General features: G+C 48.3%; 3 protein-coding genes across 4 annotated transcripts; 1 reads left to right on the top strand and 2 right to left on the bottom strand.

Moving 5' to 3' along the window:
* The first annotated feature begins 209 nt into the window (after nucleotides 1–209).
* Nucleotides 210–7,959, top strand: LOC100841920 (endo-1,4-beta-xylanase C). 2 transcript variants are annotated; one of them, XM_010240494.3, is made up of 9 exons: nucleotides 210–466; nucleotides 3,181–3,542; nucleotides 3,628–3,769; nucleotides 4,124–4,488; nucleotides 4,569–4,728; nucleotides 5,072–5,409; nucleotides 5,509–5,686; nucleotides 5,948–6,481; nucleotides 6,673–7,959. In XM_010240494.3, exons 2-9 carry the CDS (start codon nucleotides 3,217–3,219, stop codon nucleotides 7,786–7,788), a joined length of 3,159 nt encoding a protein of 1,052 aa, XP_010238796.1. In that variant the 5' UTR covers nucleotides 210–466; nucleotides 3,181–3,216; the 3' UTR covers nucleotides 7,789–7,959. The 2 variants fall into 2 exon arrangements, with proteins under 2 accessions (XP_010238796.1, XP_003563168.1); XM_003563120.4 differs by lacking the exon at nucleotides 210–466 and adding an exon at nucleotides 518–1,111.
* A 5,759-nt stretch (nucleotides 7,960–13,718) lies between these two features.
* LOC100821765 lies at nucleotides 13,719–15,422 on the bottom strand. Its single transcript, XM_003560200.4, has one exon. The coding sequence runs from the start codon at nucleotides 15,277–15,279 to the stop codon at nucleotides 14,053–14,055; it is 1,227 nt and encodes a 408-aa protein (XP_003560248.1). The 5' UTR covers nucleotides 15,280–15,422; the 3' UTR covers nucleotides 13,719–14,052.
* Nucleotides 15,423–16,188: 766 nt separating this feature from the next.
* Nucleotides 16,189–25,036, bottom strand: LOC106865605 (nucleoporin NSP1-like). Its single transcript, XM_014895883.1, has 5 exons — nucleotides 24,945–25,036; nucleotides 24,604–24,851; nucleotides 24,374–24,523; nucleotides 23,375–23,781; nucleotides 16,189–16,308 (listed from the first exon to the last, which is right to left on the bottom strand). Exons 1-5 carry the CDS (start codon nucleotides 25,034–25,036, stop codon nucleotides 16,189–16,191), a joined length of 1,017 nt encoding a protein of 338 aa, XP_014751369.1.
* Between the last annotated feature and the right edge of the window lie 2,635 nt (nucleotides 25,037–27,671).

The following is a 27,671-nucleotide window of genomic DNA, read 5'->3' as shown; positions in this document are numbered from 1 at the left end:
TCCGTCCAATAAAAATGTCTCAATTTTAAGACTAAATTTAAATGCAATTATACAATAAGTCATGATGATAGGTTGACCAAATTATTATTTTTTGACAGCAAAGCGTAGACTGACTCCGTGGCAGCACGTGATAGGTTGACCAAATTAATGAGCGCGATCTAGCTAACTAGCTTCCGTTCTGAAACGGGCCTCGCAACTTCTCGTTCTTCCAGATCGGCGTGGGCGCGTGGCCTGCTCGTGTGTACTGGTCCGCATTCTCGACAGCGAGAATCACCACCGTGGCACCGCCTCGTCTACTCTACACTTCAACACTTCAACAGTCGCCGCCTGACAGCCCTCCCTCCCTCTCTCATCCGTCGTCTGCAGCTTGCCGGTCACCCATCGCCCCCCTGCACTGCACCGCTGCACGGCTGCAACTCTATCTTCCTCCTCCCTCTCCACCGACCGCCGATCGCCCATCACAGAGGTAACCCGAGAAGCTCCTTCTTGCTACTTGCGTCGTGCATCTGCCCATTTTCACTGCGTGGGGGTGCGTTTTGACTTTCTTGAGGTGGGTGCTCGTGAGGTGTTCGCCGCTATGCCTCCGAGGAGGGCCGTAGAGAAGCCGTGAGCCAGGCGAGATTCTTGAATTGTGCCTTCTCCTTCTGTCTTCTTCCCCTCACCGATTTCCCGTCGCGACATTCTTGGCATCGGATTGCTTCCCGCTCACTTCACTTCGCTCCGCAAGCAAACGCATAGCGGCCGACGCCGTCGCATCGCACACCGACACGCACCGCTGCTGCTGCTGTCCTTATGCGCTTCCCTTCCTCCCCAAGCTGCCGTCTCTCGCCACCTCGGTACTAGTTAGGTAAGGTACAGTACCCACCTCACCTTCAGGCCCTGCTCCTTTACGCGTTTTCCCTTTGTTCTTTGCTACCCTGTCTTGTCTTCTTGACTGCCAGCAACGCACAGTAGTCCCCATCCACCGGCCACCGCCGTCGCTGAGCCGTCTGGTCTTTGAGATGATATGATGCGCCGTTGCGGGTGGCTTCCGTCTCTCTGCCGCCCCCGCCGGGGTGGCCGCGCGGCCGCCCTGGCCCCGAACCCAGATCCACCGCCTCCCGAGCCCAAGGTAACAGCTAATTCCTTGGTTTCTTGCTGTGGTTGCTTCAGCCTGCCGTGAATTGTGTAGGACGCAGGGAAGGATCGATCATAGGTTTGTTTGCAGCGTTGTTTCCATTAGTCATTAATTTGATTGCCCACTGAATGAAGACCCAGGGTGTATTTGGTTGCCAAGGATAGGAATCTGGATGGATACTATGTTGTTTTGTTTGCCGATGATGAATGAAACACGTATGAAAAGCCCTATTGATCTAAAGAAAAAGTGTTATCCAAATCATGGCTCTGTTCATCTCTACATTTGGTATAATAGCAGAGATCTTATCAGGCCAATCACTACATTGCACATGCACCTTGCTGTTTCTGTATTATACCCCATTCTGTAGTTCTTTGGAAGGCATATGATTCAGGGCAAAATGAAATTTTTAAATATTCACGAAAATGAAGTAGTTCATTACTATTGGTAGTTTGCAGTTTTGCACAACCATGCTTGGTTACATTACATAGAGTTTAATCCAGGTATATATTAGCAGCTTGCCAGTTTCAGATATAGCTTCAAAACGTAATGTCCCTTCATCACCAAACCCATAAACATTTACTTGCACGATAATCAACAGAGAAGAATTTTCCTCTACATCAAAACTTGAAATAAATGTGTGAACCCTGTGCGATTAGATGTTTGTGGAAATTGATTGTGCTAAGGGATCAATCGTGACTTTGGTTTCATGTTAAGAAGTCTAATTGCTTGTTTGCAAGGAATAGCTTTAGTAATTTGCACAAAGGCAAGGACATAAAAATGCAAATTGTAATCAGAAGCATGTGACAAAAAGACTGGCCAAAATAACAAAATACTTGATAACATAACTTTCTCTAAACAAAAGAAAGAAAAGATAGTTCATTGGGAAGGTATGTTCTTCATTTCTTCCTTCATGTGAGCTTTAGATTAAAGAGTACAATGCACCCGTGGTTAAAGCTGCCAAGTTAGTCTCTAATATTTGAAAATGCACATTTGGATCCTAAATTGTATATCCCCGCGTCTGACCGGGTGACGTTGCCGTTTAACCAACGCCATGTAGGCCTGGGCCCACCTGCCGGGTAACACGATGAAATGTAATTTTGCAAATACCTCCCTGCCTCCTTCTCCTTTTGGTTCCAACCGCGGTCCGTCCCTCTCTCCCTTCACCACATCACCGGTGATCCAATTGAGGAGGAGGCGAGGTATCCATGGTGACTCTGCCGGTAGCTAGCCCCCTTTCATTGTCCTAGCACCAAACCTGGCCACGCCACCGCTGGATGATGCCATCGCCCGCCTGCACGGCGTCTCAAGGTGGTTGAACCACAGCTATGGTCGGACCGGTGCCCGGAAACGGTGGCCGCGCGTTGGCCAGATCGCCAGCTGCGCCAGGGGCCTCGCCTACCGCCGCGTGCCGTCCTCGCCACCCGGTCAGATGCGGAATTACACACTTACAACCTGCAATGAACCACTTATCAAAGATTTAGGACCCAAACGTGCAGTTTCAAAGATTAGGGACTAACTTGGCACCTTTAAAATAGAATTAGGACCGCGGGTGCATTCTACTTTAGATTAAATCTTGTCCATCTAGCTTCACAAGTCACATTTTTTTTTCTCGAACACGCCTTGAAGCGTCTCATTTTTCATTAAGGAAGCGCTAAGCTAGCGTGAAAGAAAAAAAACACGACCAACCTCACCAAATGAGCTAAGGTGGAGCCCTAGCTAACCAAGTCCTAGAACAGCATGGGAAACGAAATATCTGAAGCCTGACACGAGAGCTTGCCGCCCCCACGCATCAGCAGAAGCACCCGATGCCCAACACCACCAAGCCGCCACCAGCAACCCCCACCACGACCAGGAGCAGGTGGGAGATGGCGACCGTGGTTGCATGGGAAGGCTTGAGGCTAGGGCTTCGGTGTCACCTCTGGCGGTTCATGAGACGCGGGGACTTTTCTCTGCTCAAGTCTAATATTGTATATGTATGCTAGATTGTTGGTCAATAAGGACTCCTCAGCTCACAACACTGGATTTGACACATGGAAAATTATTTGTTATGCAATGTTTATCAGGGAGAGGAGGAGCACGGTGCTTCCGACAAAGCTGTCATGGAGAACATTCTACCAAACAGTGATTTTTCTGAAGATATTCGTTCGTGGCATCCGAACGGTTGCCATGCCTTTGTGGCTGTGGAAGGATCTGGTTACCATAATGGTATAAGGCCACATTCAGGGTCTAGTTATGCTGTACTTACTCATCGCACACAGAGTTGGCAAGGGCTTGAGCAGGACTTAACAGAAAATATTACTGTTGGTACCAAGTACGTTGTTGCTGCCTATGTCAGAGTTCATGGGGAACTTCATGAGCCTGTTGGAGTCCAGGCCACGCTTAAACTCGAGGACGATGGGTCTACCAACTACCGTTCTGTTGGAAGGTAATTCAACTGGAACATGCTGTTTCTTGTCTTGTATGATACTATGTCAGTATCATCTGTTTATTAAAGGAAGTCGTTTGACCAGGGTATTGGCCTCGCAAGAACGCTGGGAGAAGTTGGAAGGTTCATTTGAGCTTACAAGTATACCAAGTCGTTTGGTTTTTTATCTTGAAGGCCCCCCTGCTGGTGTAGACTTGCTTATAGATTCAGTTACCATCTCCTGCAAGGTATGTTGTCAACTCTTGTTTCTGTTTGTCTGTGTGAACCAATCTCGTATTACTAATAAATAACAGCAATCATGCTGCAAATTCTTATTTAGTAACATGTTAATCACTTGGTACTACATTTCCCTTGAAAGTAGAAAAGGAAGTAATAATCGTCTGCTAAAACTAATTTCTGGAACCCTATAACAACGATATATTTTGCCTACCAATCCAGCACATTACTAGAAGTATTGCCACCAGAGTTTGTACATTTCATATATTAGTATTTGGTTCTTAGCGCCAGTGAGCTCTATAAGACCAATTGGTTTCATTAGATTCTGTGCCGTTATATTTTTCTCACTACTTCAATTTCTGCAGAAAGCAGAGAGGACACCGTCTTCATTGATTGGTGGAACAACAAACATAATTTTGAACTGTGATTTTTCAGAAGGCCTTCATTCATGGCATCCCATCTACTGCCACGCATATGTGGCATCACAATGGTCCGGTTTCCTTGATGGTATTAGAGGGAACTCAGGAGAGAATTATGCTGTTGTTACAAAGAGAACTGAGCACTGGCAAGGTCTCGAACAAGATATTACAGATCGAGTATCTACTGGTATAGCTTATGCAGTTTCGGCATATGTCAGAGTTGATGGGAATATCCATGGTAAAACTGAAGTCAAAGCAACCCTGAGGTTGCAAAATCAAGATGAATCAACACACTACAGTTCTGTTGGAAGGTACTGGTTTAAAGTTGTTCAACAGCCAAATTCTTTTCTTTTCATACCATCCCTAATTCATGTAGAATTTGATAACACAGGGTGTTAGCCTCAAAAGAAAAGTGGGAGAAGTTGGAAGGTACTTTTTCTTTGACAAATATGCCAAAATGTGTGGTTTTTTACCTGGAAGGACCTCCTGCGGGGGCGGATCTTATTATTGATTCAGTTACTATTGCTAGGTTGGAACATAAGCAGTCAAAGGTGAGTGTTTTCCACGTGCGTTTCTTTAACCCTTTCCTGGATAATATATTTTACAGTTTAATCCCATAACATGTTATATGCTTCTCAGAGTTTAACTAGATTTTTCTGAATGTTACGCTTAAGCCACTGACGAATTCTGGCCCGCTTTAAGCAAATAATTAATATCAAGATTTTTAGTGGAAAATGATAAATATACTAAGCGTTCATCTAACACCTTCCACAAATTTCAGTGCGAGTACTGTTCTCATTTACCCGTATGTTCATATGCAGCACATATATCCCTCTTCTGATCCATTTGTTCTTTTATTGCTATGCTTATGACCTGTTAATCTAACATTTAAAGGAAGTAAAATCACCAAGTGGAATAGAGACTGTTATTAAGAATCCTCAGTTTGAAGAAGGGTTAAGTAATTGGTCTGGAAGAGGATGCAATATCTGTAGGCATGAGTTCACTGCTTATGGGAATGTGAAGCCCTTAAGTGGCAGCTATTTTGCTTCAGCAACGGGACGGATCCACAATTGGAATGGCATACAGCAAGATATCACAGGAAGAGTGCAGAGAAAAGTCTTTTATGAGATTAGTTCTCCTGTTCGGATATTTGGCAGTTCTAATGAAACTGAAGTTCGTGCTACTTTGTGGGTACAAGAATATGGCCGTGAACGATATGTATGTATTTCAAAGTAAGTATGTTATTGAGTTTATTATTTGCAGGCTTTGTTATATATTATCTTTATAGGGATCATGTATATACTGATTATTAATTTATTTTATTAACAAAGAAACCAGGCCTCTGATAAGCGCTGGACACATTTGAAAGGAAAATTCCTCCTTCATGCTCCCTTCTCCAAAGCTGTCCTTTTTATAGAGGGGCCACCTGCAGGAATTGACATTCTTGTAGATGGCCTTGTTCTGTCACCGGCAAGAAAAATCCTTGCTGCACCACGCCCAAAAGTTGAGGTTGGTAAACTCATTGCTTCATTCCATTACTACCTCAGGAGTGTGTTTCAGATTAGTCAACTCGTACTGCTGCACGATTGCAGTCCCACAAGATATATAATGTTTGTTGCCGCAAACCTTTATCTTTTTTTTTTTGCGAGTGGCAAACCTTTATCAATCATGGATAATAATAGATAGTATAGATAGAAAGATTTAGCCTTTCCTGTCTAATTCAAGTTATCTTCTTTTTTCTAATGGTAGAATATTTTCGTTGTATTTCAGAATGTTATGTATGGAGCTAATATTATGCAGAACAGTACTTTCTCTCGCGGCCTTGCTGGGTGGAGTCCTATGGGGTCATGTCGACTGAGTATCCATACTGAATCACCCCATATGCTGTCTTCCATCCTGAAGGACCCTTTGAATCGGAAACATATAAGTGGTAGCTATGTCCTTGCTACAAACCGCACTGATGTGTGGATGGGGCCTTCTCAGGTGATAACTGACAAGCTAAGGCTGCACACCACTTACAGAGTCTCTGCCTGGGTACGTGCTGGGTCTGGAGGACATGGCCGTCACCATGTAAATGTTTGTCTTGGTGTAGATGACCAATGGGTTAATGGTGGGCAAGTGGAAGCTGACGGGGATCAATGGTATGAAATCAAAGGAGCATTCAAGCTTCAAAAGCAGCCATCCAAAGTTATCGCATATGTTCAGGGTCCTCCTTCAGGTGTTGATATCAGAGTCATGGGCTTCCAAATTTATGCGGTTGATAGGAAAGCACGTTTTGAGTACCTTAAGGAGAAATCAGACAAGGTGAAACTCCTTGCTTTCTTTATGTTAAGACGAGAGTTTGCAGTGCGCCTGTGCCTACATAAGCATATAAAGATATCTTGTTCTCCTCGAAATCATTAAACTGAAAACTTTTGTCTACAAGTCATCTGATGGCTGCTTATAACAATGATGATTTTGAGAAATATTAAAGTTAATTTTCTGATTTCTGACAGGTAAGGAAGCGTGATATCATTGTGAAGTTCCAAGAATCAAATGCCGCGAATCTTGTTGGTTCAGCTATCAGGATACAACAGACCGAGAATAGTTTTGCATTTGGATCATGCATAGGGAGAAGTAACATTGAGAATGAGGATCTTGCTGATTTCTTTGTGAAGAACTTCAATTGGGCTGTATTTGAGAATGAATTGAAGTGGTACTGGACAGAGGCGGAACAAGGAAAGCTAAATTATAAAGATTCCGATGAGTTGCTTGAATTTTGTCAGAAGCATAACATACGAGTTCGTGGTCACTGCTTATTCTGGGAAGTGGAAGATTCAGTCCAGCCATGGATTCGGTCATTGCATGGGCACCACTTGATGGCTGCCATACAAAGTCGATTGCAAAGCCTGCTGTCAAGGTACAAAGGTCGGTTTAAGCATCATGATGTTAACAATGAGATGCTTCATGGGTCTTTCTATCAAGATAGACTTGGAAGGGACATTAGAGCTCACATGTTCAGGGAAGCACATAAACTTGATCCTTCAGCAGTACTCTTTGTGAACGACTACAATGTCGAAGATGGATGTGACTCAAAATCTACACCAGAGAAGTTCATCGAGCAGATTGTTGATCTCCAAGAACGGGGTGCTCCGGTTGGTGGGATTGGTGTGCAAGGTCATATCAGCCATCCAGTGGGAGATATCATATGTGATTCCCTAGACAAGCTATCCATATTGGGTCTCCCTATCTGGATTACTGAGTTAGATGTCACAGCAGAGAACGAACACATCCGGGCTGATGATCTCGAGGTGTGCCTACGCGAATGCTTCGCGCATCCTGCTGTGGAGGGTGTTATCCTCTGGGGATTCTGGGAGATGTTCATGTTTCGGGAGCATGCTCACCTGATCGACGCTGATGGAACAATCAATGAGGCTGGCAAAAGGTACCTTGCTCTGAAGCAAGAGTGGCTAAGCCACGCGAATGGCGACATCGATCATCGTGGGGAGTTTAAATTCAGAGGCTACCATGGGTCATACACGATCGAAATAGCGACGCCTTCAGGAAAGGTAACTAGATCATTTGTTGTTGACAAGGAGAACCCGGTGCAGGTGGTTACTCTGAACATTTAGCTTGTATCAAATGAAATATTTTCTACCTCCAGTTGTGCATCCTGTTCTGAGATTTATCGGTCGAGTACTGAATTTTTTCTGTTTTATGTCAAATCTTCACAGTTTACTTTCTATATTGTAGCAGCATGGATTTCTGTGTCGTAGAAAATAAATGCTAAATTTTGTGGATCATATTCTTCGGATGCATATACTGGAAGGAGATACTGCTCAAATTAAAAAATCTCTAGTTTTCGAAATAACAGTAGTTTAGAACGGTATGGGGTTAAGCTAGAAATGGGTTACAAAATGGAACTAGAGAAAGTGGTTAAAATTGTAGGTCTACCCATTGGAGCTCTCAATACTGAGGATTTATTTGCCATACGTCGTTTTTTAAGTGCTATCGTTCCCAAAACATCATCGTCCAGATTCTCGAAACAATTGGCCATGTAGATGCAACATACATGTACACGAGGTTTCCAAATCAAATTCGACCCACATTTTGAGAAGACGACAAATTTAAGATCTGAACTTGATTTACTCTTTCTGCAATTGTGCAAGAGGTACATGTGCATATGCATACCACCACAGATACGTCCTCCTTGTACAATTCACGAATCTCACAATATTTTCTCCCAAGTGTCGCTTGCGAACTATAACTTGAATTAGCTACCAGGTATAGTCATCTTCTTTTTGTTTCCTGAGATGTTGGATCAAATTTGGATTTGAGTTTTCTTGGCATGGTGCACGCAAGTTGTCTTGTATAAACTTTTTTCTTTATAATCTCTTGTCACTACTAGTTCTGTGGTTGGTGTCTGAAGGTTTAAGAGTCCGGGAAGAGCCGGATACGTTATCCTCAGTTATTGAATTGAAGACTCGTCGTGCACAAACAAATCATTGTTTTCTTATACAAGTAAAATAAATGATAACGCGCTTTTGTTCTCAGCTGTCAGTCAAGCAGAAGATATATAAGTTTGGTCGTGCACAGCGGCGAAGTTGGATTGTGAATGACACCATGGAAAAAGGAAAAGCATAGAGTATTGGTCGTGCACAAACAAATCATTTCCTCCTCCTCCATGGTCATGCGACCATTCCTTCGTTAATTACCTTCATGACACTAAGTATGTACTCTTTTTGCGGATATTTTCTTTCTTTCTTTCTTTCTTTTCTAAAATGTAATTGCATAATTTTAGGTGCAGTCAAACTTTTAAATTTGGACTCATACTAATACTCCCTCCGTCCCATATTAAGCGTCGAAATATTACATGTATCTAGACGTTTTTTAGGCATAGATACATCCATATTTGGATAAATTTGAGACACTTAATATGGGACGGAGGGAGTAGTACTTTGAAAGTTAGCACAAATAAATTTGACATAAGGACTTTGCAAGATGAATACAATGATTATTTTTTGACGGACACAATACAATGATTATTACTCTCAGTCTCTCATACGTATAATTTATATACTGTGTCGTATAATAGTGCCTAGAGTTTTAAGCTAGCATTGGCTGTACACATATGTGCCTTTATATTTTCGAGAGAAAAAGTACTTCGTATTGCATATGCCACGAATTACAAGCACCACAAAGCAACAACCACGTTTCACTGCTCAGGGATAGAGATTATGGTCGGCAACACTGGCAAAAGCACGCCGCCAGAGTTTGTGTGGGCAGTATAGATACGTAGCACCGTGTACAGTTTGGATGGATGATCTCAAAAGACACGTGTCATTATTTGCTAGACCAGTGGAGCGAGAAGGACCCAGCCCAACAGTAGCTGCAGAATTTGTCGACGCAAAGAAAAAAGATCATCCCCGGTAATCCGGTATGATCCGGAACAACCGTACGTTAAAATGGCCTAATTAATGTGCCTTTGGCCCTTTAATAATACAAAAGTTGCTGGATTAGCGGCTAGGAACTCTTGTCAGTTTGATACGGTGACGAGAGATTCACTTCCACTTGGGAGTGGGGCGTGAGTCCATTGGCACCTCCCGAGAGTGGAGCTTACGTAACTCCTTTGTCGTTACTATTTCTACGCAGAGATGACCTTGAATATGCAGAAAAGATTTCCAGAATCAGCATGGTTAATTATATATGCTGTCGTCCCCACTAATACCTGATCTCTTTCGCCGGTAACAGAAGAATATAACATACCAGCATCGAATTTGGCAGCATATGTGTATATTATCAACCAAAATTAATCAGGAAAGAACTTGCCATTTAAACTATAGTACTAACTCCGGCTACAATTACTTATCAAAATATTACATGGATCTAAACGCTTTTTACACATAGATACATCCGTATTTGGACAAATTTAAGACAAGTAATAGCGGTCGGAGGAATTAGTTAAGCTTTTTTTTTTCTTCCTTCTGTACGGCGGTATAGGCTTTAGTACACCGATCATAATTCCCGAGAAGTCTTACTTCTTAGATCAATCATTCTCGCAACAAGACAAGACAAGACAAGAAAGGTCGTCAATCATAACGTGCATTCTCATTTTTAATCTAGCTAGAGAAGGGAGCAAGCAACATACGGGCATATGTGAAATGTGCCGCGTCGTGTTAGGAGGGTTTGGAAAGGATGGCGTTAGATCTCCAATTTAGCTGATCGAAATGACACCAGGCGGAGAGCCAGCGAGGAACAGAATCAGCCTGGTTAGTTAGTGTGGTTACTGATTTGTTAAATGGGTAAGTGCGAACTGCTCCGAGTAGTACTTACCATTTTTCTTTCTCTCTCTGAACTACAGCCGTCGATTCCAGGGGCAAAAAAAAAACACAGAACTCCATTTTGTATGTGGGATGGTGTCCGCATCACATCAGACGTTGCGCTTTGTGTTTTTTGTTTTCGCGTTACAACTAGGACACGACTGTTGAGATAGCTACTGCCTATTGTACTCGTATTGTACACGGCTGGCTAGCTATAGCTAGCTGGTACTAGTATTATACTCCGGTATGTATGCCAGCCGATCCGGCTCCATCGATCAAGCACCCATTCACCCCTGTCCTTTGGCGGAGGAGTGATGTGCATGTATCTATCTAGAGATAAAACAAACCATTCCCCCTCGCACTAAAAGACAGGTTTGACTTGGAGGATCTAGAAGGATATAAATATAGGAGGAAATGGGAGAAGAATTCCAAGCAGAAACATATCGACACTACCTTCTTTATCATTTGAAAAAAAAGGTATTCTGGAAAAAAGATCATTTGAAAAAGAAAAGAAAAGAGAAGCAGAAGTACTTCTGAATTCCTGAATGAATCCTAGCCGCTGCCGCTGCATTCCTGAATTGACGCGGCGAGCCGTGGGAATACACCATCTCCTGGGCCGTGCAGTTTACCGAGTGCGAGAGAAAGATGCCGCGACACCTGACACGCGTCCACAACGCACGCCTTCGGGTCTCTATTCTCTCCTATAAATGCAGCACATCTCAATGGCACCATAAATTAGACAGTGTGCTCTTCGTGTGAGGAGGAGACGGAGCTTAGCCCAGGATTCCGGGCTTTGGTTCTCTCATTCTCTGTCTTTAGGAGAGTCGGTCAAAGGGGCAGGAGCAGCTGAGCAGGGGAGCAAGCATAGCCAACAACAATATCCGGCCGGCGAGATCGAAGCAAGAACAGAGGGGTCAAGGATTCTTCATGTCGTGCCTTGGCCGTGCGGCGGTGCCGGTAAAGCGAGTGTGGCTGGGCCTCAGCGGGCGCCTCGGCCTGCGGCGAACCACGGGCCGTGCAGGGCTGGGCGAGCTGCGCAAGGAGGTGCGCACGTGCGAGTACCGGGACGTGCACGTCATGTGGGAGATGCTCGGCGGCATGGACGAAGCGCCGCCGCTGCCGTGGCTCGGAGACAACAAGAAGAACAAGCCGACGGCTTCGGCGACGAGAAGGAGGAGGAGTAGGAAGGCCGCCGCCCCCGCATGGAGCCGCCTCGTCTCCTACTGCTGCGCCTGCGCTCGCTGAAGCGGCAGCAGCTGCTGAAGCAGCTTGGAAGTTGGAACCGAGGATTCCTCCCCATCTCTTTGCTTTGCTTCTTCTTGGCTGATTGCGGCAATCGAACCGCTACCTCAAGAGCTGCTGTGGAGCCAGTGGGAGAGATTCCCTGAGTGTGTGTCTGTGTGTCCGGAGTTTTATAAATTTTGATTCGCCGTGTACATGAAGTATCTATGGATCATATCAGCGGAGACAATTTTGGTTGGGTTGCTTGTGCCTTGTTCATCTGATTGCAAGTTTGTTTTTCTGCTTTCACCTTCAGTTAACTAATGGTTGATATCCATGGACAGCAAACAAACGTGTGCCGTGTGACCAACCCACGAAGATATAATACTTTATACCAGCTGTAGATGTCAATCTATTTAGCAGTTAATATGGCTGACAGTCTTGCTAAATGTGATAGTGTTGCGACATGGTATACAATAGAGCAATGGACAAAGAATGCCCAACAAACTGTGGAGGAATATGCGAAGGAACATAAGAAAAAACAGCATTGTGTTATAGACAATAGAAGATACTTTAATGATAATCATTTACTTGTTATATATGATGACACGAAACAGCCTGAAAATGAACTGGTGAATTGCAGGTCATGTTATATAGACTACGGCCAACCCACCAAATGAAGGATATATGTGGTACTGAAAATAAGGAGGAAACGAAACTATGGATCACCGCAAGAACTAACGAAATATCCCCTCCTCCTTAACTGCGATAGGAGCACGTGACTGGTGTCAAAATCACCAGAAGCTTGGAGAATTCGGCAGCTGTTAAGTTGATGTGAACATTACGGGGTGAGAGAGACTCCCTGTGCCGTAGGCAGCGAGGCATTCACAGACCCAAAACCGCTGGTTGAGAATGTGACTGCTGCCGCCAGGCGATAGCATGATAAGTAGGATTAAGACGTCTACTATCGATAACACAAGGGAGCACAACATTAATCTGTTATGCGCGCCACTCTTCTACAGTAGAACATGCGACAGAATTCTAATCAAGTACTATTGCAGAAACATGTGGCAGATAAGAGAAAAATGGGCAGAAACCTCAACGCGACACAAAAAAAGATATGACGGTGAATATGCAAACAACAATCTGGCATGTTTTTGGACAAAAAATATTCATTGTGGAACCAAGAGTACTACTGCTGCAATAGATGATATCCATTTTGTTCACACAAGATGAGAAAATTCTACTCCCTCCGATCCATAGTAAGTGTCGATGATTTAGTACAACTTTAGCAGCGACACTTATTATGGATCGGAGGGAGTACCTGATAAAAAACATAAGAAATTCATCTCATTGACCAACATAGGTCTCAACTGAGTACAAAATCGACGCGAGTAATCATCCAAATCAATGGCCAGAACAAAAATGTGCCGACAGGCAACAGACTTAAGAATGAAGATTAATTTCCATTCAAGAATAGATAAAATGAGACAGATTATAAGCTTTCTTCAGTTACACAGTTACACGCATCTAACTGGCATGTGTAATTATAAAACATTACACCCTAATAGGCTTCTAGCTCTGGACTGATATTCAATGAACTAGTTTCCATAAGACTGACACTGAGGGTAGAAGTACATGAATACTTGAGGTCAGACCAGCTCACTCAAGGAGGATAGGCATAGCTTATGGTAAGCAGGAGCTAGTGTCTGTGGAGTAAAGGAAGTCCTACACTCAAGGAGGATAGGCATAGCTCATAAGATTATACTAAGAACAGTAGTATCCTGAGAGCTTCAGCACTAGGTTGCTCAGCTTTCGTTTGATTGTTTCACATATTTCACTCCTCCCATCTTTACTAAAGTTCTCCTGCGAGCTTCTCAAAGTTTAGAGAAGGGGTGAATTCTCAAGAACTTCAGCTACACAATGAATCATTCTTGTTCAGAAGTGCTGTGGACAAAATATTTTGTTCAAAACTTCATCTATAGCAAAGGGGTTCTGTAAGTGGACTGAACATTAGAACAGGTAAAGCTAGGGGTTCTGATTACACATTTATTACCAATCATAGAGATCATATTGGGATAAGAATTTGCAAATAGTCATTAAGAATCATATACAAGAATTCTTGTGCTTGAGAAAAGATGCTGAGTTTTTGATACGGTACTGACAAAATGAACTTCAGACTAAACTGTATGCACAACTATATCAGAATAGTTAACTGCATTAGAAAAAGCTAGAAGAATGCTGACCCAAAAGCTTAAATTGATGATTCAGCTTATACACCATTTTTCTCATCAATTGTAAATGAGGACATCACATACCCTGACCTTATTAGTCATTATGCACAGAACCTGGAGGTTAACTTTCAGAAATTTCCACTTGATCTCGTCTTTGAATCAATGCTGGGAAGATGGGTGGCCAGACCATCATGAAGGGATAGATCTGAAACAGTTGATCGTCCTTATATTCCATCTCATACACCTTTACCACTGTCCTGCTCCGAATATACATGCAAAAGATCTCGGCATCCACCTCTAAGAACACAAATTCAGCATTGTCCCCGGATCCAGCCAGATTAATCCGTGAAGCCCCTGACTCCCAACTAGGCTTTACAAGATGACCAAACACCTGACGTAAACAAATGGTGTCAACTAGAAGCCAGGAGCTGTTGTCATCTGTGGAACGGAGCCAAACGTTGATCTTAAGCCCCTCCAAATTGAGAAGATAAACCCCTGAATTCACTGTCTGGTGAGACATCTTAAGACTCAGCTGAAGGCTCCCAGGGGGCTCATACCGAATCGCATCTGGAAGCTCAATGAAGAATAATCTCGTGGAAGCCAATTCCAGCCCAAGTATGTACCCCGTCGTGCCCAGCATATACAGCTTGCCATTGTGAAGTAAACTACGGTTATGCAAGGATACTTTCCAATGCGCAGGGAGCTCTATAGACGCTGAGGTCCGCAGATCATGGCAGACTCCATCCTGAAAGGATCGTACCTTAGCGAAGAGCTCCAGATGGCTGCCCACAAAGTTGACGGACATGCCGTGGCCGCCGTCATTCGGGAGCAGCATATACCCGTAATGGCGTTCCTCGTCCGCCATTGACTTGCAGCAGGTCGCGACGACCGCTCCGTCTCTCGCCAGGTTCAGCGGGCTGCGCACCTGGTATATGAATTTGTCGTAGCCCGTGTGGCGGAGGAGGAGGACGCCGTTCCGGCAGTGCTCGATCGATGTGTGCATGTAGAATTCCGCGGTGAGGTCGAAGCTGGCGGTCCGGGCGACGGCGGCGAGCTCGGGGGGCAGATCAGGGAGCGGCACGAACTGCTGGAACGCCTTGCAGGCGCTCTCGAGGTAGAAGCCGAGGAGGCGGGGCGGGTGGCGCTCCTGGAAGCGGCGGAGGAAGGCCGGGTCGGAGACGTGGCTGAGCCAGCGCTTGCAGACGAGCGCGGCGCGGACGAGCCAGGTGGGGAAGTCGAGGCGGAGGAGGATCTCATGGAGGAGGTCGCTGTCGTCGAGCACCTTGGATACGGCGGCCGTGGCCGGCGGAGATGGTGAGGAAGGCCGCGGCCGCTTGTCCGCCGCCATGATTTGATTCCGATGCGGCTGCAGGAAGGTGGTGGCAGCAGATTGAGATTGGGGGGAGCTGAGTAGCTGACGAGATCCAGAGGAATTTGGTTTCGGGGAGAAAGAGGAGGATGGGGAGGAGAAAGGTGTAAATGAAATGGAAAATTCATCTCTGAAAAGGCTAATTGCAGGACGTTCAGTCTCTTGTCTCAGGAATCGCACGCTCGTGCACCGTCGGATCGGGTGAGGAGGAGATGAGCGGCGGGAGAAGGAGCAGGGAAAGAAGAAAAGGAAGAAACTGCGACTAGTGACCGCGGGATCAGTGTGGCATATTGAACTCGGCTGCATACAGTAAGGTGAGGTAGAATTATTACTGTATTTGTTTGGAAAAGAGTAGACTCCGTCCTCTGTATCAAACTATGTACACAACCTTTTATCACCGAGTATCAAAGTACCGTCGGGTCGGAAGGGGATGAAATGAGCGACGGGTAACGAGAAAAGGAAGAAAGTGTGATCGGTCACTGCAAGGTCAGTGTGGCATCTTGGATTTGGAGACTGATCGACCGCTACATAAAATGGGTAGAATATGGTTAAGGCTAAGTTACGTCGTTAATGAGGTAAACCTGTTTTATAGAATTTTTTTCTAGAAAGGAATGTCATTGACAACATTTATTTTCCACGGACTTTTCAATTCTTGGCTTGCGGTTGGCTCTTGGGCATACCGCTCAACAAAGTGTTACAAAGCCAGGCCGTCAAATAACTTCAAAGAATTGTTGTGACACTTCTACAACCTCTTTGAACCCTCCCCCCCCCCCCCCCCCCACTAACTCCAACGATCCAAGTTCCTCTTCATTCGAGAACAAGGTCTCGACCCGACATACTTTTTCACTCGAATCAATCCAATTCAAAACTTCGATTACTCCTCCCACATCATCGACATAGCCGAGACTTGCGGCAAAGACCACTATTTTTCCATCCATGTACATTCTCAGTATTGTTACTTAAGAATGCCGTCTTGTCCACATGACGGTCATTCATGATTCTCATCATCTAAAAAGCAAGAAACATGATGCATCAATGTCAACTCTACGGCACAACATAAAAAACACAACCCCTAACCCTAAGTAACATGCATATGGCTAACCCTAATGAACAAATGACATGCTTATTACACATCACAAACATAGTACCAACCCACATTTCACCGTTTGAACAACAGATTTGGGAGAAATCCCCAAAACTAGGATCTGGTCAGAAATGAACAATGCCACAAATTACACATTTTCAACCAACCAAAAATCTAGAGATGAGAAATGTTACCTCAATGGATGTTAAGAGGTTCGGTTCCATGAACAAATGTCTTCAATTTAGGGGGGTTTGAGAGGAGATTGACGGGGGAGGTGGAAGAGTTAAGCGCGGTCACGTGTGGGTGGCCCATCTGCGGCCACCCAGCCACTTAACTTTTTGGTAGGCAAACGCTAGAGAATGTGATGTTTGGACTCAGGACGAAACAACGAGACTCGCAGTGTTTATGCTAGGTCTCATCAAATAGGCCGTGACTGGAAGGTGTGGCCCCGCAGTGACCACATGTGCGTGCGTGGTGTTTGCAAAAATGTATATATTTCACTTTTAAATATGGATCATTTTGTGTTAAAGTTTGAACAAAAGTCATTGTTATCGTTTTGCTGCTCTGCACGGGGTGGACCGACAAGCAATGAAGCACTTAGCAAAGAAAAAACAGGGGTTTTAGTAGGTAAAGTGAAGCAGCAATTATCCACGTCGTGGGCGATCGATCAATTAGTTTGAGAAGGGTGTTCATGGGCAGGTGAGGTCCGAGATGCTTTTAGTAACCGCATCCAATGCATCATCAAATTTCCGTCTTCTTCTTTTACCCGTGAGAATTGGTGGCTGCCCGCCAAAGTCAGAATATTGACCACGCCCATATTGCCTTTGTCCTTTTCAGTTGCGCTTTGCTCTCCCACCTGCAGCGTGAAAGACGATACTGGTGACCTGTTTGATGTACTGACTACCAAGCAACATACTCTCTTGTTTAATTCTTGTAAATTTCACTCTTTTGAACACGGATTTTATCCTATATCCTTTTACTAGCCTCTATTGATTTAAAGGTTGGAATTTACTTTGAATTTTTTTTTGACAGCAAAATTTGCTTTGATTTTAGTCTTTCGTGGACGCAGCATGTTGTTGCCTTGTTGGTATCCCCTGCTCCAGGCCATCGGGCCGACCCGACACGGCCTAGGCACGAGGAGGCGGCGGCCCAGCACGGCATGGCCCGGCATCGGTCGGCACGAAATGGGTCCGTGCCGTGCCGGTTTGGCCCACGGGCCTCATTTGCAAAAAAGCCTGGCACGTAGGGATTTTCGTGCCTGGCCCGACGGCACGTTAGCCCGACAAGCCGAAGGAACACACGGTCATTGTTGGTTCGGCCTGTTCACCTGTTTCCACCGTTCGGGCTTCACGCGATTCGTTACGAGCACACGATCGAGAGGTGTCCCTGATTGATCTTTGTCTGTGCCGTTCGTGCTTCCGTTGTATTCCCGTTACGAACAAGTGCCCCTGATCTTTGTCCGCTGTAGTGTCCATTTAAAAAAAAAATGAAGTTGAGACTTGAGACCAAGTAAATTAAATAGTGAGCTTTATTAAGTTTGCCTTGTTAAAACCTTCAAGGTAAACTCCCCTTGGAGACAAACCCTGATAAGGAAAAAGAGTACAAGCTTGCTCAAAATAAAAAATAAATTCTGCGAAGGAAAAGGAAAATTGCAAAAGGATAATAAAATTACAGAAGGTACAACTATTCTTGTTCAGCCTCGTCTAGATAAATATTTTGGAATGCGGCTGTCAGCTCTGGGTTCACTGGAGTGTGTTGAGCTCAGTGTTTGGCTAACTCCATATCCTTCACGGTCATTAGTGTGCTCACCATATCAGGTGTGAGACATGCTCTTCTTTCCTCAAGTATTCTTCCTGCAAAACTAAAAGCAGATTCTGATGATGTTGTTGAGACGGGTACCGTGAACACATCTCGTGCTAGTATGGAAAGCACCGGATATGTCATCTTGTGGTCCTACCACCACTTCAATATGTTGAATTCATCCTCGTTGCTTTATCCAAAGCTCACAATTGGGACCTCAGGTATGTGTCTAACTCCTCGTCGCCGCCACCTAAATGTGTGCCGACAGCTGATGATGACGAGCCCGACGAAGAGGAGAAAATCTTTCCCCAAGCTATTTTCTTCTTTCCTGCAGTTGATTGTGATGTAGTCCTATGCCGCCGGACTCCGGCATACTTCTCATTGTACTTATCAAAAAGTTGACGAAACTTAGCTTTGACATCAGAGAAATAAGCACAATAATCATGTCCTACGGCATCAGTTAAGAGTGAGAGGACAGTACCAAATGCCTCAAGTTTAGCCCTAGGATCCAAAATAAATGCAAATGCATACAAAAGAGGAATTTCTTTCCAATATTTCCTATATTTAGCTTGCATTTTAAGAACAGCCGGGTGTAAATCAATATCATTTTCATATGCTTTTAAGTGGCCGGCAATGTTTAAAAGTTGATGCACCATTAAAGGAGACGTGGGATAATAAACACCAGACAAAGCATTAGTTGAATCGGAAAGTGAAAGGGCATTTAGATCCCTAATGAGTTTTGGTGTTAATGACAACATAACTTGTGGACTAATCGTGCGCCATGTGTTTTCAGATCTGATAACTAGTGTCGTGACACGATTCATCGCCCTCAAAAAGGAAAGAAGAGTATAAGGATTTACGGCCTTTTATTTTATTGAGTCGTAGGAAAATCTGTACTATAAAGACGGAGTCCATTTGGGAAAGCTTTGGGTGAATCAACTTCACGTACACAAATTTACTAAATTGCACCCACATAAAGCCTAAACCCAGTTTTGAGTTGAGAGTTGTTTTATTCCTGCTAAGTCTGACAGACAAATTCAGGAATAGCCAATACTACTGCTTGATTAGCCGGAGGTTCCGGTGGACGGAAGTTCTGCTCTGGTACTGGTCAGGCACTGAAACGCTACTGGAATCCTACTGCGTATAGCGGTAGGAGACCGGTAGCAGGGCGAAAGTTCTACCCCCTAGATCTTCCGGTCTACCTCCGCCCTGGTACTGGTGTAACTGAAATGTGTCTTAACGGTTGGATTTTGATGGGGTATAAAAGGGGCTTCGTCCCCAACGGGTTTTTTGCCCGAACATACCCAGTTCATCCCCATTCTCTCACTCAAGAACACGAAGAGCTTCAAATATCGAGATCTCTCTCCCTAGTGCATCCCCCGAGCCAATACTTTGAGGAAGGGTTGGGAAAAGCTCGATCTAGGGTTTCACTAAATCAAAAGTTGATTCTCCTCGTTTTCCTTGTTGGATTTTGTTATTCTTGGGATTTTGGGATCCCTAGCCGGAAGGTGTCTCTTCAAGGCCTCCAATCTTGTGAGGAGGTTCTTCAGGATTCGGGAAGGAGCCTCCAATTAAGCTGTGGATTTGTGCCCTTCTCCTTGTTTGTAAAGGTTCGGCATGTGCCTTCAAGTAAGCCATTAGTGGAGCTCACCTCGTCTTTGTGGTGTTGTGGGAGGAGAATAGAGTGAGCTTTTGTGGCGTCTCTACCTTTGTGGTAGAGCACTCCTCCAAACAGAGATGTACACCTCCCCAAAAGGTGAAACTCCGGAGTAAATCTTCGTCTCCGGTGTGGTATCATTTTTGCCCCTTTACTTACTTGTTTACTTCATTGTCTATACTTTGTTTCGGCTAGTGCTTCGGCTATCGCACTTCATACTAGGGTTGCATTCCTTTTAGAGAATCTAGTAAACCCTAGGATTAAGTGTTTCTATCTTTCAAGAAAAAAAAAAGAATTTTTTTTTGTTAGTCGCCTATTCACCCCGCCCTTCTAGTCGACCATACCGATCTTTCAGAAAGAATGTCCCAAAAATCATACAAAACTTGCGCAGCATGCCAATCATGTTCGGTCAGTAGGATACATCCGTAATTTGCATTAACAAAAAGTGTGAACCACTCTTTTTCAGGAAGCACAATTTTAAGCATGTCATGTGTAGAGTTCCATCTAACATCCATGTCTAAATTCAACATACGAGGACGTGTTCCACTTGCCGAGCAAAATCTCTTGTAATTTGCAATGCGGGTATTAGAAGCATTCAACCAAGATATTGCATCTCTAATATCGTCTAAGTACTTATTCAAATGCTTCAAAGCACATTTAGCAATAAGATTATGGATATGACAAGCACAACATTGATGCAATAGCCAAGATGCAGCAAGTTTGCTAAGGACAGGACTAAGGTGGTTCATGGCACTAGGATTTTATGCAGCATTATGTCGCATCAGTGGCACCCGGGGTACCTCCGTTGCATGACGCGTGGGTTGCCTCACCCGCTCTCCGCAAGGATAGCCCCCCGGGCAGCACCGCACAAGCTGCCCGGCAAGCCACCAGCCCGACCGGGCTAGCCAGGCTGCGGGGGTTGCTCTGGAAGGCAACAAGAGAATCCCTTTCTGGGCGCTCCCCGGGAAGGTCACTTGCCGGGGAGGGTGTTCCTGAGCGCGGGCGCTCGCTACAAGGACGGTACCAAACGGACAGAGCATCGTCGCCACGTGGCCGCCCGGCGGGCTCCCTGTGTGCAGGGCTCGTCAGGGCAAGGAGTGAAGCACAAGCAAGCATTTAATGCTCCGACAGAAAGAGGATTCCCCATCTAGTCAGCCCACAGCGACTGGCCCGCTGTGAATTCTAGGCACGCAATTCACGAGCGCCGTGTTCCAAGTCTACTGCGAGGGCATGGGCACCAAGATCCACTTCGCCTCTGTCGCTCACCCGAGGAGCAACAGACAGGCGGAGCGAGCCAACGCGGAGGTGCTGCGGGGGCTCAAGACGAGAACTTTTGACAAGCTCAAAGGCCACGGGAAGCACTGGGTCGAAGAACTCGAGCCCGTGCTGTGGTCAATCAGGACCACACCTAGCCGGGCAACGGGCAAAACTCCTTTCGCCCTTGTCTACGGGGCAGAAGCGGTGCTGCCCCTCGAGCTCAAGCATGGATTCCCTCGGGTACGCGCGTACGGCAAGCATAGCCAACACGAACAGAGGGTTGACGATCTTAACTTCATCGAAGAACTTCGATGCCGGGCTGTTGTCAGAGTTGCACGCTATCAGCAGGGGCTCCGCCGTTATCATGACATGCGGGTCCGACCCCGGGAGCTCGAGGTCGGAGACCTTGTCCTGCGCCGGATACAAGGAACGAAGGCCGGGAACAAGCTCGCTCCGAAATGGAAAGGCACCTTCCGGGTAGTGCAGGTGACCAGGCCGGGGGCTGTCCGGCTGAAAACCGAAGAAGGCTTGCCGGTGCAAAATAGTTGAAACCTTGAGCACTTGCGCAAGTTCTACCCGTGAAGTGGCGGAGCCTGACCCAAGGGTGATGCTGCTGCAGCATGCCTCTCGAACTAGTGTAGCCGAGCAACCCCGATTGTAATCCGCTAGTTTCTATGAATAAAGATAAGTGGTTTCCTCTGAAGTTCAAGTCGTCTCTTTTTTGCATGCTTTTTCTTCTATCTCCTGCTCTAGGTGCACAAAAGGCTCTTTCCATCCTTGGCTGTGAGCAGGGGGCTGCCGGAGCCTCGAAAACAAAAATCCCGTTGCCGGATCACTCCGGAACGGGGTCGTGCCATTGCCGGGTCCCCCAAAGCGCGCACCACGCAGTGGCTGCGTCTCGGGAAAAGAAGAGTGCTCACACCCAAGTTTGGTATCGACCCTTCTGTGCCCGGGGGCTGGGAGGCAGGAGGGTTGTTTGTGCTGTATTGTTTTTCATGCATTTCGAATTTTTTTTGCAGCATCTCAGGATCGGTAAGAATCTCACATGCAGGATAAAGATGGGGGTCGGACACACTGTGATGCTCGTGCGGTGCTCACGGACCGTGTCATCTAGCGGGTAGCCACTGGAGCATGGCGACCACTTCAAAATTCTTACCGCAGGAGGGTATTGCCACGTGTGCTGTGATAGCTCGGTGCGCGCGGCGGCAGCGTTCTTCACCGCGCCTATAAAAGGGCATGGTGGCCACGAAGCAACTCAGAGCAAAGGTAAGGAGATGGCTACGAAGGCGAGGGAGGCCGCAGGGACACGGTGGTGGTGCATGCCATCAGTGCTCAGTGCCGATGGGTGCACTGCCATCGTGCCCTTGCCGCGTCCCTCCAGCAGGCGGTTCCGAGGCGAGGGTTGCCGCAGAGACGCGATGGTGGTGCATGCCATCAGTGCTCAGCGCCGATGGGTGCACTGCCATCGCGCCTTTGCCGCACCCCTCTAGCAGGCGTTCCAAGGGCAGAACCGATAAGAGAACGGACAGCTAAGTACATGATCCTAGCCGCCTAGCTTTCTGATACTTAGCGATTGGCTCGTTGGTGTGGTTCGAGTTTTGCGTGTGGCTGGGGTGTTAAAAGGACACTTGCGGGGGGAGTGCGTTCCCCATGCAGCGTGCGGGTCCGTCCTGTGGGCGCATGCTTGGGAGGAGCTATCCCGCAAGCGGAGTGGCTCACCGCTGCAACTTGACCCCAGGTTGGCACTGCGGGTCCATCCTTGGTAACTGGTCTGGTTAAGTGGGTAGCGCGTGAGTCCCTGTCAACACAAGGCATAACACACGAAGGCCAGAAGATCCACCCCGCAAGTCAATTCCGAGAACAAGAACCAAGTACCAAGTAGAACCAGAAAACGAAATTCATAAAAGCAGCGAACGATTACATGGACTAATAAAAACCATAATTGTTCAACGGCGCCAAGCACGACACTTGCAGGAAACAAAAGGAGAGACAGAAACTAGCAGGGGACTAAGACGGCTGGTCATCCGGTCCACCACTTCATCGACGAAACGACTTACCACCCTGGTGTGGGAAGGGCCGTCCTCGCTGTCCGACCACGCGTCCAGCAGTGTCTCGAAGGGGAAGTCGGGGTGGTGATAGTGCACCCAGGGGAGGATCATCTCGGCGATCTTCCTGGCGCACGACGTTATCTCCCCGTCGCAGAACTGGAAGATCCACACGTCCAGCGCCCCGAGCTTCCCCACCATGTCGGAGAAGAAGGGGATCAAGGTGCTGACATCCGTGCCGTCCACCTTCGCGGTCTGCAGCTCGTGCACCGCCTGGGCGATCTCGCGTTGCTTCTCGATCTCCTCCCGCCGCTGCCTCGCCAACTTGTCGTGGTTGCTGCGCGCTAGCGCCACCGCGTGCTTGGCCTTGCGGAGGACTTCCGCGAACCGCGCCATCTCCTTGGCCTTGGCCACATTGTCCTCGCCCATCTTGACGAGCTCACTCCGGGCGGTGGACAATTCTGACTCGAGGTGGGCGTTCTTCTCCTTGGCGGAGTTGAGCTCCTTCTCCTGCCGCGCCGACGCTGCGGCTGCATCCTCCGCGGCCTTAGCCTGCTCCTCCAGCTTTGTGCGTAGCACCTGGAGCTGGGAGGAGTAGCTGCTGACCAGCTCACTCTTCTCGTTGAGGCGAGCCTGAGCTGTCGCGAGCACCTCTTCATGCTCCTAGTTGGCCTTCTCCCGCGCCGCGGCCAATGAGTCCAGTGCTTGCTGGTGCTCGACGCGTTTGGCCTCCAGTCGCCGGTGGAGATCCGCCTCGGGAACAACCGGCGTTGCGGCCTTGTCCCTGGCCTGCCGAGCCAGGTGCGTCTCCTCCCGTAGCCGGGTCCTGTCGCTCCCTCTCGACGTCTCGCCGCACCTCGCCGAGCTGGCCCTTCGCGAGCTCGTGGTGCTCCCTCACCTTGTTGAAGAAGGTGACGAACGCCAGCTGCTGCTCCTTGATGGCGTTAAGGAACTGGTGCCCCTGATAATAGATGCTCGGGTCCCACGTGATTGGCTCCCAAGTCGCCCCGGCAAGGATGCTGGGGTCTGGGCTAGAGGTAGCGGCGGACGACGACGAGACCCCCGCCGCGACGGTCTGGCCGGGAGGAGCATCGTCTCCTTGCAGGGGAGCCGCCTCCTGCTCCCTCGCCACTTCCTCCTCCACCCCCGCGTCCGAAGGTTACGGGTCTAGTGGAGGAACTGCGCCCCCGGCAGGAGTCGCTCCTTGTTGGGCAGCCGCGGGATCCATGCCTCCGGCCTGCGAGGCCGGGGGCGTGCTGCCGGGCCCCGCTTCGGTAGCGACGGAGGCCGCCTCTGGCTTGTCCCCCGCCCCAACGTCCTCGACGTTGGAGGGGAGGTCGATCACCGCCTCGCCTGCCCCTGTTGAGGGCACAACAGTGCCTGAGACAAAGAACGAAATTAGTGCTTCAGGCTAAGCTGGGGTACCCGGCGACGAACGCAAGGAGGCCCTGGACGAGTACCTTGCGGGGCCGCCGTGCTGGCAGCGGGAGCCTTGTCCCCCTCTGTCCCGGTTCCTGCAGCTGGGCTGTCCGCTGCGGGCTCTTCCTCCACCAGGATCGGGTCGGCGGCAAGCGTGGTGGCGGCGCCGCTGGACCCCGTGCCGGTTTGGCTGGCACTGGCACTGGCCCAGGTGCGCGGCTTCTTGCTCGGCGCGGCAGGCGCAGTGTCCATCCTCCCCCTCTCTCCGGCTCCCGTCAGGGTGCTGTCCCTGCAAGGCATCGACAAAGGAGTAAGGAAAACAGAGCTGGCGCCAACCTTGTAGGAAGAAGGGGGGGGGGGGCGGGGGGAGACGCCGGCTTACCTCGGGGGGTTGAGCTTGAACGTATAACCCCCGAAGATTCCCCGCTTGGGTGGAGCCACGGACCCTCGTGGGGTAGCCGTGGAAGCCGCCATGGAAGCCGTGGAAGCCGTGGAAGCCGCCGCGGGCGCCCTCGTCCTCCGCACCAGAGTTGCGTCATCCTCGTCCGTCTCCTCCGCCACAGAAAGGGCCGTCTGGGCCCCGGCAACATGGCCAGCCTCGTCGTCGGAGGACTCAACGTCGGGCAAGCTGAGCTCCGATTCCCCCCCCCCCTGCTCTCCTCGGCCACTCGCTTCCCGCGGGCTGCGGCGGGCGGAGGTTGCCGGGCTCGAACAGGGGAATCGAACATCAGCCCCACTCGTTGCAGGGCGAGTAGCTGCTAACGATGTCGTGCAGCCCCGCGATGCCGGCATGGAGGGAAGGAGCCTCCGGGGGCAAATCCGTGAATGGGGCATCCTCGCCGGTGATCCCCTTCACCCACGCCCGAATCGCGTCCGGGGTTATGCCCCCATTCTGGAGGCGCGTGTTGTCCCCGGGCCCCATGTACATCCACGCGGGGCGAGACCGCAGCTGCAGCGGCGCGATGCACCGGCTGATGTAGGTGCGCGCCACGTCGAGATCAGTGAGCCCCGCTAGTCGCAGGGCCTTGATCCTCTCGACGATGGGGAGGAGCTCCGCGTCACGGCTGTAGCGATCCCGCCAACCGTCGTTGCTTGCGGGCAGCTCGGTGGGCGCGTAGATGAGCTCATCGGGATCCTCCACGCGAACCCAGCACCAATCTGCGCGCCACTCCTTCTCGATCTTCTTCTCCGTCCGCAAGATGAACTCCGACTTCATCTTGTCGCGGGCACGGAACACCACCCCCGACGACATCGCCTCCGATTGCTCGACGCGCGGGTAAAAGTAGTGGCGGAACAACACCACTGACGGCATCACCCCAACGAACCCCTCGTAGAGGAATTGGAAGACGGTGAGAAGGAAGAGGGAGGTGGGGTGGAGCGGCGCGACCCGGAGCTGGTACGCCGCCATGAGCGCGTGGAGGAAGAGGGAGAACGGAGGTACCAGTCCGATGAGGATGAAGCGGGTGAACACCCGGAAGTCGTTATCCTGGTGATCAGCGCCGGCGGGGAAGACGAGCGTCTCGCCGTACTCGTTGAACCGGGAGGCGACGGCATGCCGGATCTTGTCAAGCCCCTCGCCATTGTAGCCGGGCCTGAAGAAGGCCTGCGTGGCCCTCAACTCCCGCTTCTTCTGGTCCTTCTCTGAGAGAGGCTTCTTGGGAGCCTTCTTACCTTTGTGTGCCGCGGAACTCTTGGAGCCTTTCCCTCTCTTGGGGGCTGTGGGTGAAGGGGCGCGTAGAGATAAACAAAACTTTTCTTACGTGAACTCCCAAGATCTAGCCGAGGTAGAAGGCCACAAGGATTACCACTAGACGTGCAGTTGCGGATTATCGATGCAGCGCCTTGATGCAGTGCAGTCCCTCGATCCGATCCAGCCGATCCAATCCCGCGATCGTCGAAGTGCTGAACGTACAACACCTCTGCCGGTATCCACACGTGCGAGGAGGAGCTCCGGCGGCGGACTGCTAGGTCCGGTGCGACGGTTGGACTGAATGGGGCTAGGGTTCTCAACACATGAGAGTGACGAACCGTGCACCTTGGGCATCCTACGCCCCTGCTTATATACCGAGTGGAAGTGGGCTCCAGCACTTGTGGCCCATCCACTCTGCGAGCCCAACTCGCATTGTCAGTCCATTTCCGGTTCGGGTCCAACCCGACCAAATACTTGCTCCCGCTCTTAAGTGTGTGACCCCGCAGGCTCATGGCGACTTGGACACGATTGGAGTCCGACTCTCAATCGATCAATCGGTAGCGGCTCCTAGCAGAACGTGCTGACTTCCAAGTACCATCGAGTCATGACGACGTACCTTCCAATGTGACATACGTCTTAGTCCCTTTTGCCTCACGATATACCTTGTCGAACTATAGGCGATTAATCGTCATTTCTTTAATAGTTCAACTCTCTTCTCAATCCGTGATATACGATTCATCTGACTAACTCTTAGTCGATCGACCCGGTTAACAGTTAACCGAGTCGCGCATGGCCATGCTTCCCGAATCATATCACTCGAGAGGGCCTAGAGAATATCTCTCCAGTCGGAGGGGCAAAATCCCATCTTGGTTATCCACATCACACAGCTTGATTCTCAGTCAACCCGAACTCTGCCTTTATAACTGCCCTGTTATGGAACAACGTTTGACAGAACCTAAGTTGGTGATCCACAACTCGGCTTGTGCGATAACCTCAGGTCTAAGGATTACATTGATTGAGACATGCAAATGACGACCTACTCGTTGCATCTCAATATGGGTCAGTCCGACTCGCTAAACTCTTTAGCCGAGTCCATGTAAGCTGGAATGACATCACCATGCCCATGACAAGTGGAACCGAGTCATCAGCCAACTTTCACATTAGTTTAGGTTATGTGTCCAGCACAACCTCAATGACTAAGGACAATTTAGTATGAACAACATGAATACATAGTTCCGCAATCAAATCACATATTCAATGATACATATCAGATGTTCAAATAAGGACAACTTAATAATCTTTATGAATACATTGGGAATTACATCATACGTGATTACCTCTAGGGCAGTGGGCGCCATGGGGAACGTAGGTGGAGATTGGCAAGAATCAGGAGCGCAAGGAAGAATGGGGATGAGGAAG

Source organism: Brachypodium distachyon, chromosome 1 (assembly GCF_000005505.3).
Source record: "Brachypodium distachyon strain Bd21 chromosome 1, Brachypodium_distachyon_v3.0, whole genome shotgun sequence".
Classification (NCBI taxonomy): Eukaryota; Viridiplantae; Streptophyta; class Magnoliopsida; order Poales; family Poaceae; genus Brachypodium; species Brachypodium distachyon.
This window is presented reverse-complemented; position numbering and strand designations above follow the sequence as displayed.